Source organism: Parasteatoda tepidariorum, chromosome 9 (assembly GCF_982258835.1).
Source record: "Parasteatoda tepidariorum strain Cologne lab strain chromosome 9, Ptep-v5.0, whole genome shotgun sequence".
Classification (NCBI taxonomy): domain Eukaryota; kingdom Metazoa; phylum Arthropoda; class Arachnida; order Araneae; family Theridiidae; genus Parasteatoda; species Parasteatoda tepidariorum.
The window spans coordinates 40,167,793-40,183,301 of NC_141763.1; the positions used below are offsets into that span (position 1 = coordinate 40,167,793).

The following is a 15,509-nucleotide window of genomic DNA, read 5'->3' on the forward strand; positions in this document are numbered from 1 at the left end:
GAATATGCTTCGGCATAGAAATGTAGCTTGGCCGAAGTAACAGGGAAAAGAAAAAAGTTTGCAGCTGCCCAAAAAGAACTTAATGAAACTTACCGCTTCGAACAACAATCATGCATTCTTTTGAAGCTGAACTAAAGCATAAGGGAAAATTTTGCAAAGTATTTCAGTAGTAAAAATGGTTCCTTAAAATGGCAAGCGGGGAAAGTCAATTGGACTTAATAGGCATCTTACAATTTTCGTTTAAAAAAAATAAGTGTTCGGTACTGTAAATACCGAATACATAATCAATTTAATGTATGCAATCCATTTATAATATTCTATGCAAAAAATATATCTACTTGCTATTTGCTGTATTTTCTATATTTTTCAAAATAAATCTTAATTTAAACATTTTTTATTTTTAAAAAAGGGTATTGTATTATATAATTCTTAATTTATTTTACACAATTTTCACCTTATTGTATTATAAATTTTTGAATAACTTTTACACAATCTTCTTGATTAGTATGAACAACACATTATTATATTTATAATTAAATTAAGATCCAATTTAAAAGAATTATAACATACTACAAAGTTTCGTATCCTATGATCTGTGGCAGAATAATCGCCAAGTCTTGGCAGCTTCAAGGCAATGGCCCGTGAGAAACTAAGAAAAACATCACAGAAAAGGACAAACTCGAAAGGTATAACTCGCAAACCACGAGTAGCCTCTGAATCTCACAATGAATCTGATTGAGACTGGATCATTTCATTTATTTCAAAGGTGGGGAAAGTAGAATTTACTGCGCATAATTTCGGCGCAGGAATTATACAGTGAATCCGATTGCAATATTTTCTGTGAAGACACATAAGCTCCTATTCTTTCTGCAAGCAGATTTTTAAAATTAAAACTATGGCGCCATTTACCAATTTGGATTTATATATACATTAACTAATAAGTTTTAAATTAATCGGATGTTTTTAAAGATAATATTTTTTACACTCTGATTACATTTTTTTGAAGTTATACTTCTTATGCGACATTTTTATTGGCTGGGAAATCACGTGGTAGGATCCAGTTTTCCCTCATTCATTTCCATATTGTTTTGGTTCTCACTAGCATAAAAATAATAAAAGTCATAAAAGTATTGTTTTTCTATAAATATTTTTTTAGTTTGATTTGATACACATATAATTTAATAGGATAGTATTTTTTATTTTCAAATTTAGTGGATAACAATTGTAAAAAATGAGTGAAAACAATCCCACGGACAATGTGACGGATTTAAGGTTATGTCAAGGTACGTCGTTTGTGAATATCAATTGACTGTTAGGTTTTTTCTTTTGAAATTGCATTATGACGCATTCACATACATTATTAATACCGTGGCGTAACTACCACTACGAAAATTAAACATCAATTCACTGGTATATAAGACATGCTAACTTGACTTAATCACGAGGTACCTTTTGATAGATGGAAGTTGGCATGGTCAATAACTCCGCCCCCCCCCATTGGTGACCCGGAAGTGATTTGAACACGCAGAAACGCTCACTTCGCAAATATAGCTTGACGGTAACGCCTACTTCGATGGATAGTACACATAGATCAGTTGACTTAGCTACTTGTGACTGCAAAAATGCAACAACGACCGCTACGACGTGATGATAATACACCTTTCACATTCAACACTCAGCAACAAAAAAAAACAGCTCTTCCGATCTTTCACAAGTACAGCAACTAGTGGTATCGAAATCTATCCCTGATAAAATTTCTGGTGGGGGAGTATTGTGGCGTAACTACCACTACGAAAATTAAACATCAATTCACTGGCATATAAGACATGCTAACTTGATTTAATCACGAGGTACCGTTTGATAGATGAAAATTGGCATGGTCAATAACTCCGCCCCCACAATACAAATACATTTTCCATGGCGAGACGATGAGGCAACCACAAGCACTTCCACTGGGTCAAAAGGTCCACGAGGGAAAAATGCACAATATTACCGTTATTGCGGGGCAGGAAAAAGAGCCGTTGAATATAACTAGCGATCCTTCTACGACTGATTCTTCTACAATTAACGTCGCAGGTTACGAAGTTTAACTTCTTACGCGAGGAGGGACTATTTTTTATTTTATTTTTAAACTTAGTCACTATTTTTTATTTTATTTTTAAACTTAGTGGATAACAATTGTAAAAAATGAGTGAAAACAATCCCACGGACAATGCGACGGATTTAAGGTTATGTCAAGGTACGTCTCTTGTGTAAATCAATTGATAGTTAGGTTTTCTCTTCACCAAATGCAGCCATGAGGGATATTAAATTATTTATTGCAAAATCTTTATTGCCACTATCCACTGCAGGTTCACAAGCTCTGGCAGACGTTACTAGTGAAGAAATTGATTATTGTGAGCGGCCTGTGATCCTTGCAGGAGATTTTAATGTGAATTTCTCGTTACCTGAAGCTGAAACATTATTAACCTTCCTTAAAGACAAATTTGGATTGGAAATGATAAATGGTAGGAATGATCCAACAACCAAAGGGGTAACTACCATTGATGCAGTTTTTGCAAGAAATATTGAAAAAACAGAACTTAAACATTTCGTATCTTACTATATTTATCATAATCCCATTGCAAATGTTATAGATTTGGATATTTCTCCACTCGAAAATGAATTTAAATAATGTGATCATCGTAAAACTTCGTTACCATCGTGATACTTTGTTCTCTTCTTCTCTTTTCGTAATCTGCTTTACGTTTTAATTTTCAGCTTTTACTTGCTCGATTGTTCTTGCATGTTTTTAATTAAGTTTTCATTAAAGTTATGTTTATATTTAGCATTTCTCCTTTTTGTTATCTTTGGCGACAGACTTAACTAAACATTCAGACTTATAATAAACGCAATCGATTTCTCGCCAAAGATAAGTGGTGATCCGGTTTTCTTGGATTTAGCGCCTCAATTCCATGATGGAGTTCTTCACACCTGCAATTGTGCAACATGGAAATTTTCCAGAATACTTTAAAATATGTCATTGTCGGAAGATAATAGTTCAAAAGCAGTACCAGTGTCGGAAATATCACAAATAGCAGTCAAACCTCCACCTTTTTGGAAGAAAAATCCTAAGTTGTGGTTTACCCAAATCGAAGCCCAATTTGAAATTTCTGGCATTACAAGAAGACACAAAATTTAATCATGTTGTTGTCTTTATTTCGGAGTGTAATTGCACTTTTTCTTGTTCTGCTAGTCATTAAATGAAACCACTGGCTTATAAACCAAGCCTTATGAACCAAGCCGTTGTTAGAGCATGTTTCGATATTTGTTGTAGGTGTACAGATTTTTCAAGGTCGGCAGCAGTTTTAATGGAATGTAGCACAGCAAGTGCTACATTCATGGAATTGATATTTATTGGGAATAAATGAGCCTTTCTTAAATGGTGTAAGGATCTCAAAGCAGACACTCCGTACACTTCATCAATCCACAATTGCTTGATGTATCCTGAAGATACGTACCTTGAAGGCAAATCATTTTCTAAGCAAATGTTTTCGGGAAGAATAAAAGGGTATCGCAAAAATGCACTTTTAATGTTTTTAAAAACGTATAGAACATCTGGCAAACAGTGGATTTTTTCCCCATCTATGTTGAAAGTTATGGATCTATTTGTCTTAGCTAAAGAGATACCAGCAGCTTTCCACATAGATATATTTGAAGATCCCATAACAGAAATAGTTGCCACCACTTTTAAAAGCTTTTACCACCTGGTGTACATAGTTGAATAATATTTTCCCAGATGTTGAACTTGTCCAGACTTGCTTCCATGGGGATATTTCAGACCTCTAATCATTACTACCATATAATGGTTCGCATTGATTTTGTTTCCCAGAGTCGATAGCCCAACAAACTCTTTTTTAGAAACATCAAAATCTTGATGGGAAGCGATTTCAATCTCATCAATAGAAATACAACAATATTTGTCTAAATCATCCATTGTACAAACTTTGGCTTGAAGCAAGTTAATGATGTTGTTTAAGATTCCAAAATTTACTTGAATGCCTTGAATCCTGCGATTCAAAGTGCTATAGGGATGGCCAGAATTTCTTAAAAATTTATATCCATGTTTTCCCAAAGCAAAACGTAGTTTTAAGCCTTTAATTAAATTTTCTTTACACTATTTAGTTATAGTACGAGGATTCTCTCCTAAGACTACTATTTGTTGTGGTGTAAGAAAAGAATGCAATTTCTTTTTCAAAGAGGTTAATTGCGATTGCAACTCTTGGTAATGGATTTTCAAATGTAAGTTTTCTTCAATCAAACTTTGAGGATCATCAATAATATGAACCTTGGTTTCAGCCTATGTAATGAAACGAAAATATAATATGAGAAAACATTTACTTTTATAAATTGCCTCATATTTACTGGATACACTGAGATATTCAATGAGTGCTGACAATAAATGGGGAAAAATTAACAATGGTTTACTAATTTCTCGAAAATGGAATTACGATTTTTGATTATGAGCCAAATAAGGACAAATATATATATATATATATATATATATATATATATATATATATATATATATATATCATTTATTACTAGATAGAAATAGTTCTTACTCATTTTTGGTTCTTTAATAATAATATAAAAAAAACTAAGCAAATGAAAAGGAACTGATAAATTTATACTTGCATTAGATTCATGCTTATCTAAAATTGATCCAGGTTTTGGACAGCCTACTCCTTTCAGTCTTTCTTGCGGAATTTGGAGCATTGAAAATTGTTGGAATAGCATCAGGTCTTAATTTAATGCTTCCATCTTTTTTATTTATTTTTTGTTGAGATTCTTCAAAATGAACCTGCAAAAATATTTAGAATGCTTTTTTTTATTTTCATACTTAAATTAAATCACATTAAAAAAATAGATTTTACAATTTTCAAACATACTCATATGAAATTTTCTAACACATAAACTAATTATTTTAGCAATTTAAAACAAGAAAAAAAATCATTGATGACCCAAAAACATTTGAAAGATCGCATATTAAATAGATTTCTTATGATAAATCAAAACCGTTTGAATTTTAGGCGATATATTACCATAAATAACTAAAATTCAGACTTAAATTAGCCAAGATTAAGAAAGTAACTACTTGATCTTAGTGAAATAAAATATAATACAATAAAAAACATGTAAATATTTGTTTTTCACATAAAGAAATACTTGAAAGTGAATACAAAACTTGGCAATCTCTTGCCTTTACTTATTAGTTTTATGGCTGATAAACACTTAAAATTGTTAAATAAATCAATAAATGTTGTTTAAAAGTCATATTTTAAATAAATATATACTTAATAAGTGCAATTTTCAATGAAAATTCCTTTATTTGGTACATAGTTAAAACTGAACAATTAAAGTATTATATTTTTATATATATACTTATATTTTTTTTTCTTTCAAAAAATAGACGAAAACAAACATTAAAAACAAATTCTAACAACTTAAGATCGTTTATATACTACATATATAAGTAAATAAATCTAATAAATTATAAATAAATGAGTATTTACCTCACATAAGCGAGCTCCACTTCCAGACTGCCAGTTATATCTTCGGCAATTTATTATCCATTTCTTCTTTCTTTAAACATTTGAAGGAAATCTGAACATGCGAAAGCCTTTTTTTTGAACTATTTTTGCAATTTACTGCCGCACAACCACCCATATCAATAAGTTTAGGTATTCAAATAAATGACTAAATGAATTAGGTATTCATCTTCAAACTTTCGAGCTCATACTAACATAACGTTAACTTGCGAACTAGTTTGCTCCAATTTAGTTGATAGTTCAGCTCTCATAGTATAGTAGCCTTAGTATAGACTTTTTAACAAATTTCAATTTGCTGGTCGATGCTCGACACTGTTCGATTGATGCCAATACGAAACTTTCGTCATCCGGGTTCCGAGTTCAAAACCAAGACTTTACTTTTAATTTAACTACCTTGTCTGAACCTTTGACAGAATATAAGAAAATTTTGGCGGAGTTTCCAACATTGACAAATTCTTGTTGTTTAGGTAAACAGAAACAAAATGCCTGGTTTCTCACTTCATTGAGACTACAGGCCCTCCTGTGTTAGCTAAACCTAAAAGATTGCGGATGAGAACTTCTCGAAGCAGCTAAAAAAGAGTTTTCCTATCTTATGTCATTGGGAATTATACGCCCGTCTAAAAGTCCTTGGTCTAGTCCTTTACATATGGTCAGAAAAGCGAATGGTGACCATGTGGCGACTATCGCAGATTGAATGCAGTTACTGTTCCCGACAGATATCCCGTACCCTACATTCAGGATTGTACTCAATTGCTGGAAGGTAAGAAGATATTTTCTTGTTTAGATTTATGTAGAGCGTATCACCAAATTCCAGTTAACCCTGAGGATATACCAAAGTCAGCAATAACAACTCCATTTGGTTTATTCGAATATGTATTTATGCCATTTGGATTGCGAAATGCAGGCCTAACTTTCCAGCGCTTTATAAATCAAGTATGATCAGGTTTAAATTTCTGTATACCCTATTTTGATGACATTTTAGTTGCCTCAAAAGATGAAAAAGAACACCACTAAGTACACCTTAAACTAGTATTTCAAAAATTGGTTGAACACGGTTTAACTTTAAACGCTTCTAAATGTGTCTTAGGCCAAGATTCTGTTTCTTTTCTGGGATGCTTAATCACACATGAAGGGGTTAAAGCATTCCCTGCCAAAGTTGAGACTATTTTAAACCTGCCAAAACCTAAAACAATATCCGAGTTAAGAAGATTCTTGGCAAAGCTTAATTTCTATTACTGTTTCATTCCAAATGCTGCACAAGCCCAAGCTATACTTCTTGATTTTCTTAAAAATGCTAAGAAAAATGATAACAGGTTGGAAAATTGGACTGGTGAAGCTATATCTGCGTACGAAAAGTGTAAGCGTGACGGCGCCAATTCAGCCACATTGGCATATTTTCTTTCAGCCCACCCAATCTCCATTACAGTCAACGCTTCAGAAGTTTCCTTAGGCGCAGTCTTACAAATGCACCCGCCAGATGGTTCATGACCTATTACTTTCTTTTCACGGAAGTTACCTCCAGCTGAAAAGAAGTATAGTACACCCTTGTGCAAATTAATTGAAACAAACTCAATAAATTCAGAAAACTAAGAGCAAATGCTATTTTATTTAAATTTATACGAACTCAAACATTTTTAGTACATAATATGATCTCCACGACACTTTATTAACATTTGGACACGATTCGGCATGGATTCCACTAATTTTTTACAGTCATTTATAATATTTGTGTCCTTGTACCACACATGAATTAACGCCGTGATTAGCTTCTCCATTGTTGTACAGTCAGCAAAAAAAAAAAGATATCACCCTGAATAACTTTTGTTCTAATGATCGGATTTTCACGATCTAAGTGTCAATCTTAATGGTTCCCGGGGGTGACCTCAAATATGCTAATTAATTAGTGCTAACTATTAATTAAGTTACGAAATCAGACACAAAAACGTACTTTCTCTGAATAAACATGTATTTTTTTTTACATATTTGGATTCCTGACCTTCAAAATATAGGGGGTAGCCGCAATCTGGGAAATGTGGTCTCCATAGTTTGGTCAGGAGAGCGATCCAAAGTTCGTACCCCTTAATGTTAATTTCGCTTTTTGCGTTTTCAGTCATATTTTCAAAACTAATGAAGCAATTCAAAAAAAAATTGCACCCACTCATAAAACTCATTTACCCAAAGATAATTTCATGAAAAAAATAATTTTTAATATTTATTTATTATTTTTTATTATTTAATTAAAGTGAGGATGAAAAAATATTGAATTATAAGGTATGAATTTTTTTATACCATAATAATCTACATATTTTTCAATAGAAAAATCTAAAGTTTCAACTGTTTTTATTTATTAGAATCTGAAAAAAATTAAAATTAATTATTTTTAAAAAAATAATTTGGCGACAATAAAAAAATGATTAAATGGGGCGATTAATATTAAAATGTGATAAACTTGCGAGGAACTTGACTTCGCGCGCGTAGTGTAAAATTTCATTCATATTTTTTTCGCTAATAATCGTTTGCTAATCTTTTAATTTTTATTTATTTCTAACTATAAAATACAATGTTTCCTTTTTAGTCGCTTAATAATTTATTTGTAATTCAGTAAAGAAATTATTAATAAAACATTTTGAATAAAAAACACTTTATTCAACGAATGTCTAGTTTTATAAAGGCGTGCATCTGATAGAATATGATTATGCACCAGATTGTGCTTACTTAATGTGATTATTTTTTAATTTTTGATTTTCTTTTTCAATAACTGATACAATTTCAATAATATACATACGTATGCATAGATTTGGAATAATATATTTATCAATTTCTTGAATATATATTTTATAATTATTAATACGAATGCGTAGTCAACATTTTTAATCATCTTAAAACTTCGCCCGGTGGCTGTGCGGTAGCGCATCGCCCTGTCGTTCCTCGGGCCGGGCAAGGCTGACTCAGCCTTTCATCCCTTCAGTGGGTCGATAAATAAATACCAAGCATGATTGGGAACTAAACACTGGGGGTTCCGCGTTCGGCTGACCACCTGACCGGAACATCTGCTCCTGCACCCCAGAGCCTTAGGTCCAGAAAACTGAGGTGGGCACAGTAGGCCTTGGCCCTCCATGGGCTGTCGTGCAGCTGAGTTTAGAGTAGAGTTTTTTAAAACTTCTTTACATCTTATATATCGCCTTAATCTTAAAATAAATTTGTAAATTACCTGTCTGTGCGTGTTTCGCAGAATTATTTTTCTAACTTTTTTATTGAATTTTAATGCAATTTTTTTTAAATTCTATTATGTATATTTTTTTCCAATAATATACTAATCAATCATTTAAGTACTTTAATTTATGTTTTTCTTTAAAATAAAATTACTTTTTAAATTATTGCTAAGTTCTTATTGAAAGAAAACTTAGAATTATTGCCAGCTATCTGAGAATTAAATCTTGTTAAGAAATTAAAAATATTCTACTGATCACACACAATATCATTCGAAGCAGAACAGCTGACTATTTACTAAAAATACTATTGTTTACGAAAAATGAAGATAAATTATTAATTTTATTTTTTTTATTGCTTCTTATTTATTCGAGTAATGAAAAGTAAATGCGTATGTGCGCACAGGGGAAAAATTTAACAGATTGTTTTGTTTTTTAAATGAACAAAAAACTATGGGCATGCAATTTTAATTCAACATTCAAAGTTAATCTTGTGCGCTAACCCTTTTAAGTTACCCTTTTGTCTTAAAAAGTTGAAAATATTTTCTTTAAAAGTTGTTTGTATGATTTCTCAACTTTTGCACAGTTCAAAAAAATATTGCTATATCAGGAAAATGTTCGATATGCCTTGTTTTGTTAAACAACTACTAAAATAAAAAATTGTAAAAAGATTTGAAAAACGTGCTATTTTTAGAATCATCATGTCAAAAATTGTTCTTTTACTCCATTTGACTTTTTTCTTCTTAAATAACTTATAATCATAGTTTTAACACACGTTTTGAAGAAATTATGTATACAAATTTCTCCTAATATTTCGTAATAAAAAAACAAAAATATTAATGATTTATTTATACACTGAAACCTGCCAAGTTGATCACACTTGTAAGTTTTACACCTGAATAAGTTGACCTCAATTATCAAGAACGGAAATTTTCCTACATAATAAAGAAGCAAAACCTTTGTAACTTGACCACCTGTCTATCTTGTATGTTGACCACTGAAATAAGTTAATTTTGTCTAGGAGTATTATGAAATTCTATTCTAAAACCCTCATAAGTTGACCAGAAAAAAAAATTCAGAAAATTTTCTGTCATTTTGCAATGTATGTTAATATTTCACTTGTTTGGTGAAATAGTGTAAAAAGCTAATCTAAACCTTTTTGTGAGTTGACCATCTGGGGAAACTGTAGGGAGTCAGCTTTTGACCATTTCTTTCATTCATTCATTGAAAACAGGTGTGTTAGTTGAAAAGTTGCTCTTCCAGTTGCAATAGTGAGCAAATAGGCTTGCATGTGTAGTAATAACAGAATAAATTTTAAAGTGTTAAAATAATTTTGTTTTGTTAAAATTTTCAATGTTTTCGTGTTCTGATATTTTAAGAAATTATTTTTATTAAACACTTCACATGCATAACTAACAAAATAATTTTTTTTAAAAAGTTAGTTAAATATTAAAATTATTTCTGTGTAACAAATTGAAGTTCGTTTAGGTTTTAACACATTTCTTGAGATATTCATTTGGCCATTTGCTAAATCAAATTTTTAAGTCAAGTAAAAAAAAATTTAAATGTATAGCAACATGTAGGAAGCGAAAAAGTAAGCAATGTCCCACCCCTTCTATAAGTTGACCACTTGTCTACGTTGGCCACTAAAACAATGCACATGAAGTGGTCAACTTACACAAGTTTTACTGTAATTGTTTCATTGATTCGGAGTAGTTAATTGTTTTCGTAATAATCGGCCTTACAACTATTTAACTTAGATTCTTTGGACTATGCGTCACTTCATGCATGTCTTTCGAGATTGAAATTTCAAAGATAAAATGTAAAAATTACAAGAATACGTAAGCTGGTTTCAACTAACAAAAAAAAGGGACAAAATCGTTGGCAAAAGAAGTTATCTCATGAAAAGAGTGTCAGAGTTGAAAAAGTATTGAAAAAAATTGTAACAATTGTTACTCTTGTTTAATTAAGGGTATTATAAACCTAATTTTCGTTTAATCATGTTTTTTTAAAGAACTAACGAAAGGAGTGTGTAAATAACATCAACTCTTTTTACTGCAAACTAAGTTTACTTAATATCAATTGCAAATATTAAGAAGTACAAATTCTTGACTTGCTCCTTAAAATAAAGTTTTATTTTAATCGTAGTTGAAGAAGAACGGATATAGTTAAGGGAGGTATGCGACATTCGGAAAAAAAAAAGTCGTGTGATAGAGATAGTTATAAACAGAACGAATTAGTTCTTTTAATTGAAATGCTGACAATATCATTACAGCATCTTGATTAACAAGTGCCATGAAAAACGGTTCTGAACTTAAAATATGGATTTTAATATATTTTCCTATTTACGTACCTCCTTGATCTCCACACCGTTTTAATATTCTGTAAAGCATAAAATAAAATAATGTTGAATAAAAAAAGAGATTTCAAATGAAATATTTTATTTTCCTTAATACAGGGTATCTGCTACATTTTAGATTTTCAAATTCATAACTTTTCATGTCTAATTCCAAGAATTTTCATGATTTAACGAAGTTACTATTTTCTCCAATAAAAACAGAATAATAAATTCAAAAAGCATTATAATCACATTATATAAAATAGGTATAACCAAAACTGTTATACTCTGCATCTTCTTATTTATTGATTTTAAATTTAGAAAAACAGAGTAAAGAAAGAGTTGAAACAATAAAACAGCTGAGCAAGTATTTTTTTTTGGAGAATTATATTCAAAAGATAATTTCCTTGTTCATCAGAAATGAAAGAAATACTCCTGATTTTTCTGCTCGTATTTCGGAATTTAAAAAAAAATTGCCAATGACTGACTTGCTCCTGCTTGAATTTTAAATTGATAAAATAAAAAAAAGATGAATAATAATAATTCTGAAATCACATAAGTTTAAAAGATACTTCGCTCTAGAAATGATGTTTTTTCTTTCATTTTACGAAAAAACAGCATAATTTTTAAAGAAAATGATAAAAACTTTTTATATTTTAATAAAATATGACTCAGAGTGGGGATTTTTTAACAAATTCAGATATTCGGAACACCGTGAAATTGGGGAGGGTTTACATTTTAAAAATAAAATTTTTCGGTGACCTCAATCCATGACTATACATGATTTTTTTAAAAAAAATAGTTAAATTCATGACAAATTGTGTTCAATAACGAAATTCATGACTTTCCATGATTTTTCATGACTTTCAAGGTGCGCTCATACACTGTTAAAAATTTCACGTTCATGTAATAAGTTCATTTGAATACGCTTTATAGATTTCGTTTCATGTTTTATTCTGTTTCTTCTTTATACTTAATTTTCTGATTTCGCTTGATATTTTTACTTATTGTGTTCCATTACATTTGTAATTTTTTTTTGAGTGCTTCTCAAACTATTGCATTGATATATTTTACTTTGGCTATATTGATACAATAATAGAAAGTGCTATTTTTTTGCTGATATAATCGTGTAAGCTGATGAAAAGATTATATCTTTTATTTTCCGGATATTTTTAGAATTTTTTTTCCTTTTTTCGGAATTTTTTTTCCCGGTTTCTTGCAGTTTTATTTTTTATTATTATTTTTCTTCCCCCCTTTTTTATTGTTCTGTAATTTTTCCCAAGTTTTTTCTACATTTTGAACTTATTTACTTATTTTATGAGTTCTATTTACTTGCAGCTTATGCACAATAAATAAAACTTATTATTTATCGTAATTTTCTTCGTGTTTTTTTTTGTTTTTATTTATTATGATATATATATATATATATATATATATATATATATATATATCAAAATGCTTTTAAAATGCCATATAACATTTATTAAGTTTTACAATTTTATCGAAAATAAATACCGTGATTTCTATAAAATTTTGCGATTATGCATCAGAATAGCTATCTTTTTTCAGGTCCACCTTTGCTTGATCGCTTTTTTTTTTTCCTTTCCTAAGAAACTCGAAGTGAGGGGTAAAAGCATTTAACCCTACAACTCTTCATAAATTTATGATAACTTATGAAAATTTGGTTTTAATTCAAAACTGTCATACAAATTACATTAAAACAGCTTTAAAAAAATAAATAATGTCAGATAAAAATTCAAAGATTCTGTAATCTTGGAGAATCAAAAATAATTTATTAATTTATTTAAATTTCCTTTTTAAAGGAGATTTAAAAAAAAAAAAAAAAAAAAAAAGCCCAAAAAGCAACGCGAAAAATTCTTTTGGTTGCTTAGCAACGAGAAGCACTATCTTTTCCCATCTTGTCATTCATTCAGTTTCTTTATGGTTGTTATAAATTATTTCCCCTTCTATGGCGAGGTAATTTGGCATATTTTTAAACCATCGCCAGATATATAAATCCTTATTGCCACCTAATTTACAACCCATTTTTTTCGAAATTTTGTCTACCCCCCCTATTTTGAAGGTCAGGAATCCAAATATGTAAAAAAAAATACATGTTTATTCAGAGAAAGTACGTTTTTGTGTCTGATTTCGTAACTTAATTAATAGTTAGCACTAATTAATTAGCATATTTGAGGTCACCCCCGGGAACCATTAAGATTGACACTTAGATCGTGAAAATCCGATCATTAGAACAAAAGTTATTCAGGGTGATATCTTTTTTTTTTTGCTGACTGTACAGTCCATATTTAATAGGTGATTCTTGCATATGGCCTAGAGATTCTCAATTGGGTTGATATCTGGTGAGTTCCCTGGCCATTCCAATGTCTCAGTTTGATTCTCAGACATGAATATCTTGACAATTTTGGACGTATGGCAAGGAGCTAAATCCTGTTGAAAAATCCCTGTTCCATCAGGGTATCGTTTCTTCAACTCTGGAACAACTTTTTTACCCAGAATAGAAATGTACTGCTCAGAACGCATCATACCGTCAATAGGCTGCAAAGGTCCAACCCCATTGTAACCGAAACAACCCCGAAACATCTTCTTTAAAAAACACGAAAAAAAAAGTTGTTTCAATTAATTTGCACAAGGGTGTACCTATAAGGGAATTGTTAGCCATCTACTCTGCCGTAGGTCACTTCAAAGATTCAGTTGAAGGAAAACCTTTTTCTATCTTCACAGATCACCGTTCACTGGTATACGCTTTTAGGAAAAAGCATGATACTGTTTCGCCGAGACAGTCACGACAACTCGACTGCATTTCCCAATATACCACAGACATTAAGCATGAGTCTGGAGCTGACAATGTGGTAGCTGATACCCTGTCTAGGATAAACGATGTTTGCCTGGCTACTACAAATCTGGAAGATATTGCTAAAGCTCAACAGAATGACCAGGAACTACAGAACCTATTAGCACATTCCTCGTCGTCACTTCAGTTACAGAAAATGGAAGTTCAGCCGAACGTTTTCCTCTACTGCGACGTGTCAAACGACCGTACGTGCCTGTCAATTATCGAAAGATTATTTTTGACAGTTTGCATGGTATTTCACACCCAGGTATCAATAGCACTAGAGTACTGATCAAGCAGAGATTTATCTGGCCATCAATAAATCAAGATATTGCACACTGGACACGTTCTTGCATAAACTGTCAAAAATCGAAGGTTCAAAGACATACCAACAGTCCCTTACTGAGTTTCAAGTTGCCTGATCACCGTTCCGAACACATCCATATCGATTTAGTTGGACCTCTTCCCTTCAGAAGGCTATCGTTACTTACTAACCTGCATAGATCGTTATACTCGATGGCCTGAAGTCATACCCATCTGTGCTGAAACTGTTGCAAAATGTTTCGTTACTAATTGGATTGCCCGGTTTCGAGTACCAGTTGTAATAACAAGTGATCAAGGCCGACAGTTCACATCAAAATTGTTTGCCAAGCTATCTTCCATGTTGGGAAGAAAAAGAATACGTACCACGCCGTATCATCCTATGGCGAATGGTATGATCGAACGCCTGCATAGAACCTTAAAGCAAGGTATTATGTGCCACAACAAACTTCGATGGACCGAGACTCTTCCTATCGTTTTACTAGGAATCAGATCAGCATTTAAAGGTGACTTGAAAGGTTCCTGTTCAGAAATGGTTTACGGCACTGGCTTACGCCTACCTGGCCAATTTTTCAACCCTTCCACAAAACCCATTGAAGAGTCTACTTTCATTGAACACTTGCGGGCGACAATGGAAAAGCTTACACCCGTTCCTGCTTCTGATCATTCTCGTCAAACCTGTTTTGTGCATCCAGCCTTAAAGGATGCTACTCACGTTTTCATTCGAAAAGATTGGGTCAAACCTCCGTTGACCCCTCCATACGACGGACCTTTCCAGGTACTCTCTCGACAAGTTAAACATTTCACTTTAAAAATTGGATCCCGTACAGCTACTATTAGTATAGATCGTCTCAAGCCTGCCTTTTCGGAAACTGCCATTCCTTTGAATTCTTCAAAATTCGAATCTCAACCTCAAGTGTTTATGAGGAGTGGTAGACGTGTAAAATTTAGAATTCCCTAGTTCCATACCTCCGGTATTTAGAGGGGGAGTTTCTGTGGTGTAATCAGAGTACTTGGTTCGAATAGCAAAGTTCATGCTCAAGTCAACCTGCAAACTTTAAGATCTCACAATATTTTTGTAATCTCTTTGAATTGAACTGAATTTAAATAATGTGATCATCGTAAAACTTCGTTACCATCGTGATACTTTGTTCTCTTCGTTTCTCTTTTCGTAATCTGCTTTAAGTTCTTCTTCA

The 15,509-nt window shown here is 31.7% G+C and overlaps 1 protein-coding gene across 1 annotated transcript; it reads left to right on the forward strand.

Annotated features, from left to right (window-relative positions):
* The first annotated feature begins 6,262 nt into the window (after positions 1–6,262).
* Positions 6,263–15,274, forward strand: LOC147803980 (uncharacterized). The gene is made up of 3 exons (XM_087151362.1): positions 6,263–6,351; positions 13,912–14,198; positions 14,466–15,274. Exons 1-3 carry the CDS (start codon positions 6,263–6,265, stop codon positions 15,272–15,274), a joined length of 1,185 nt encoding a protein of 394 aa, XP_087007488.1.
* Positions 15,275–15,509: the final 235 nt, after the last annotated feature.

Excerpts from the sequence above, each read along its gene's own strand:
- LOC147803980 (XM_087151362.1), top strand. The coding sequence starts at position 6,263 with ATGTGGCGACTATCGCAGATTGAATGCAGTTACTGTTCCCGACAGATA. Across the intron at positions 6,352-13,911 it reads TTGTACTCAATTGCTGGAAG|GAAAAAGCATGATACTGTTT; the intron begins GTAAGAAGATAT and ends ATACGCTTTTAG. Across the intron at positions 14,199-14,465 it reads CTGCGACGTGTCAAACGACC|AAGGCTATCGTTACTTACTA; the intron begins GTACGTGCCTGT and ends TCTTCCCTTCAG.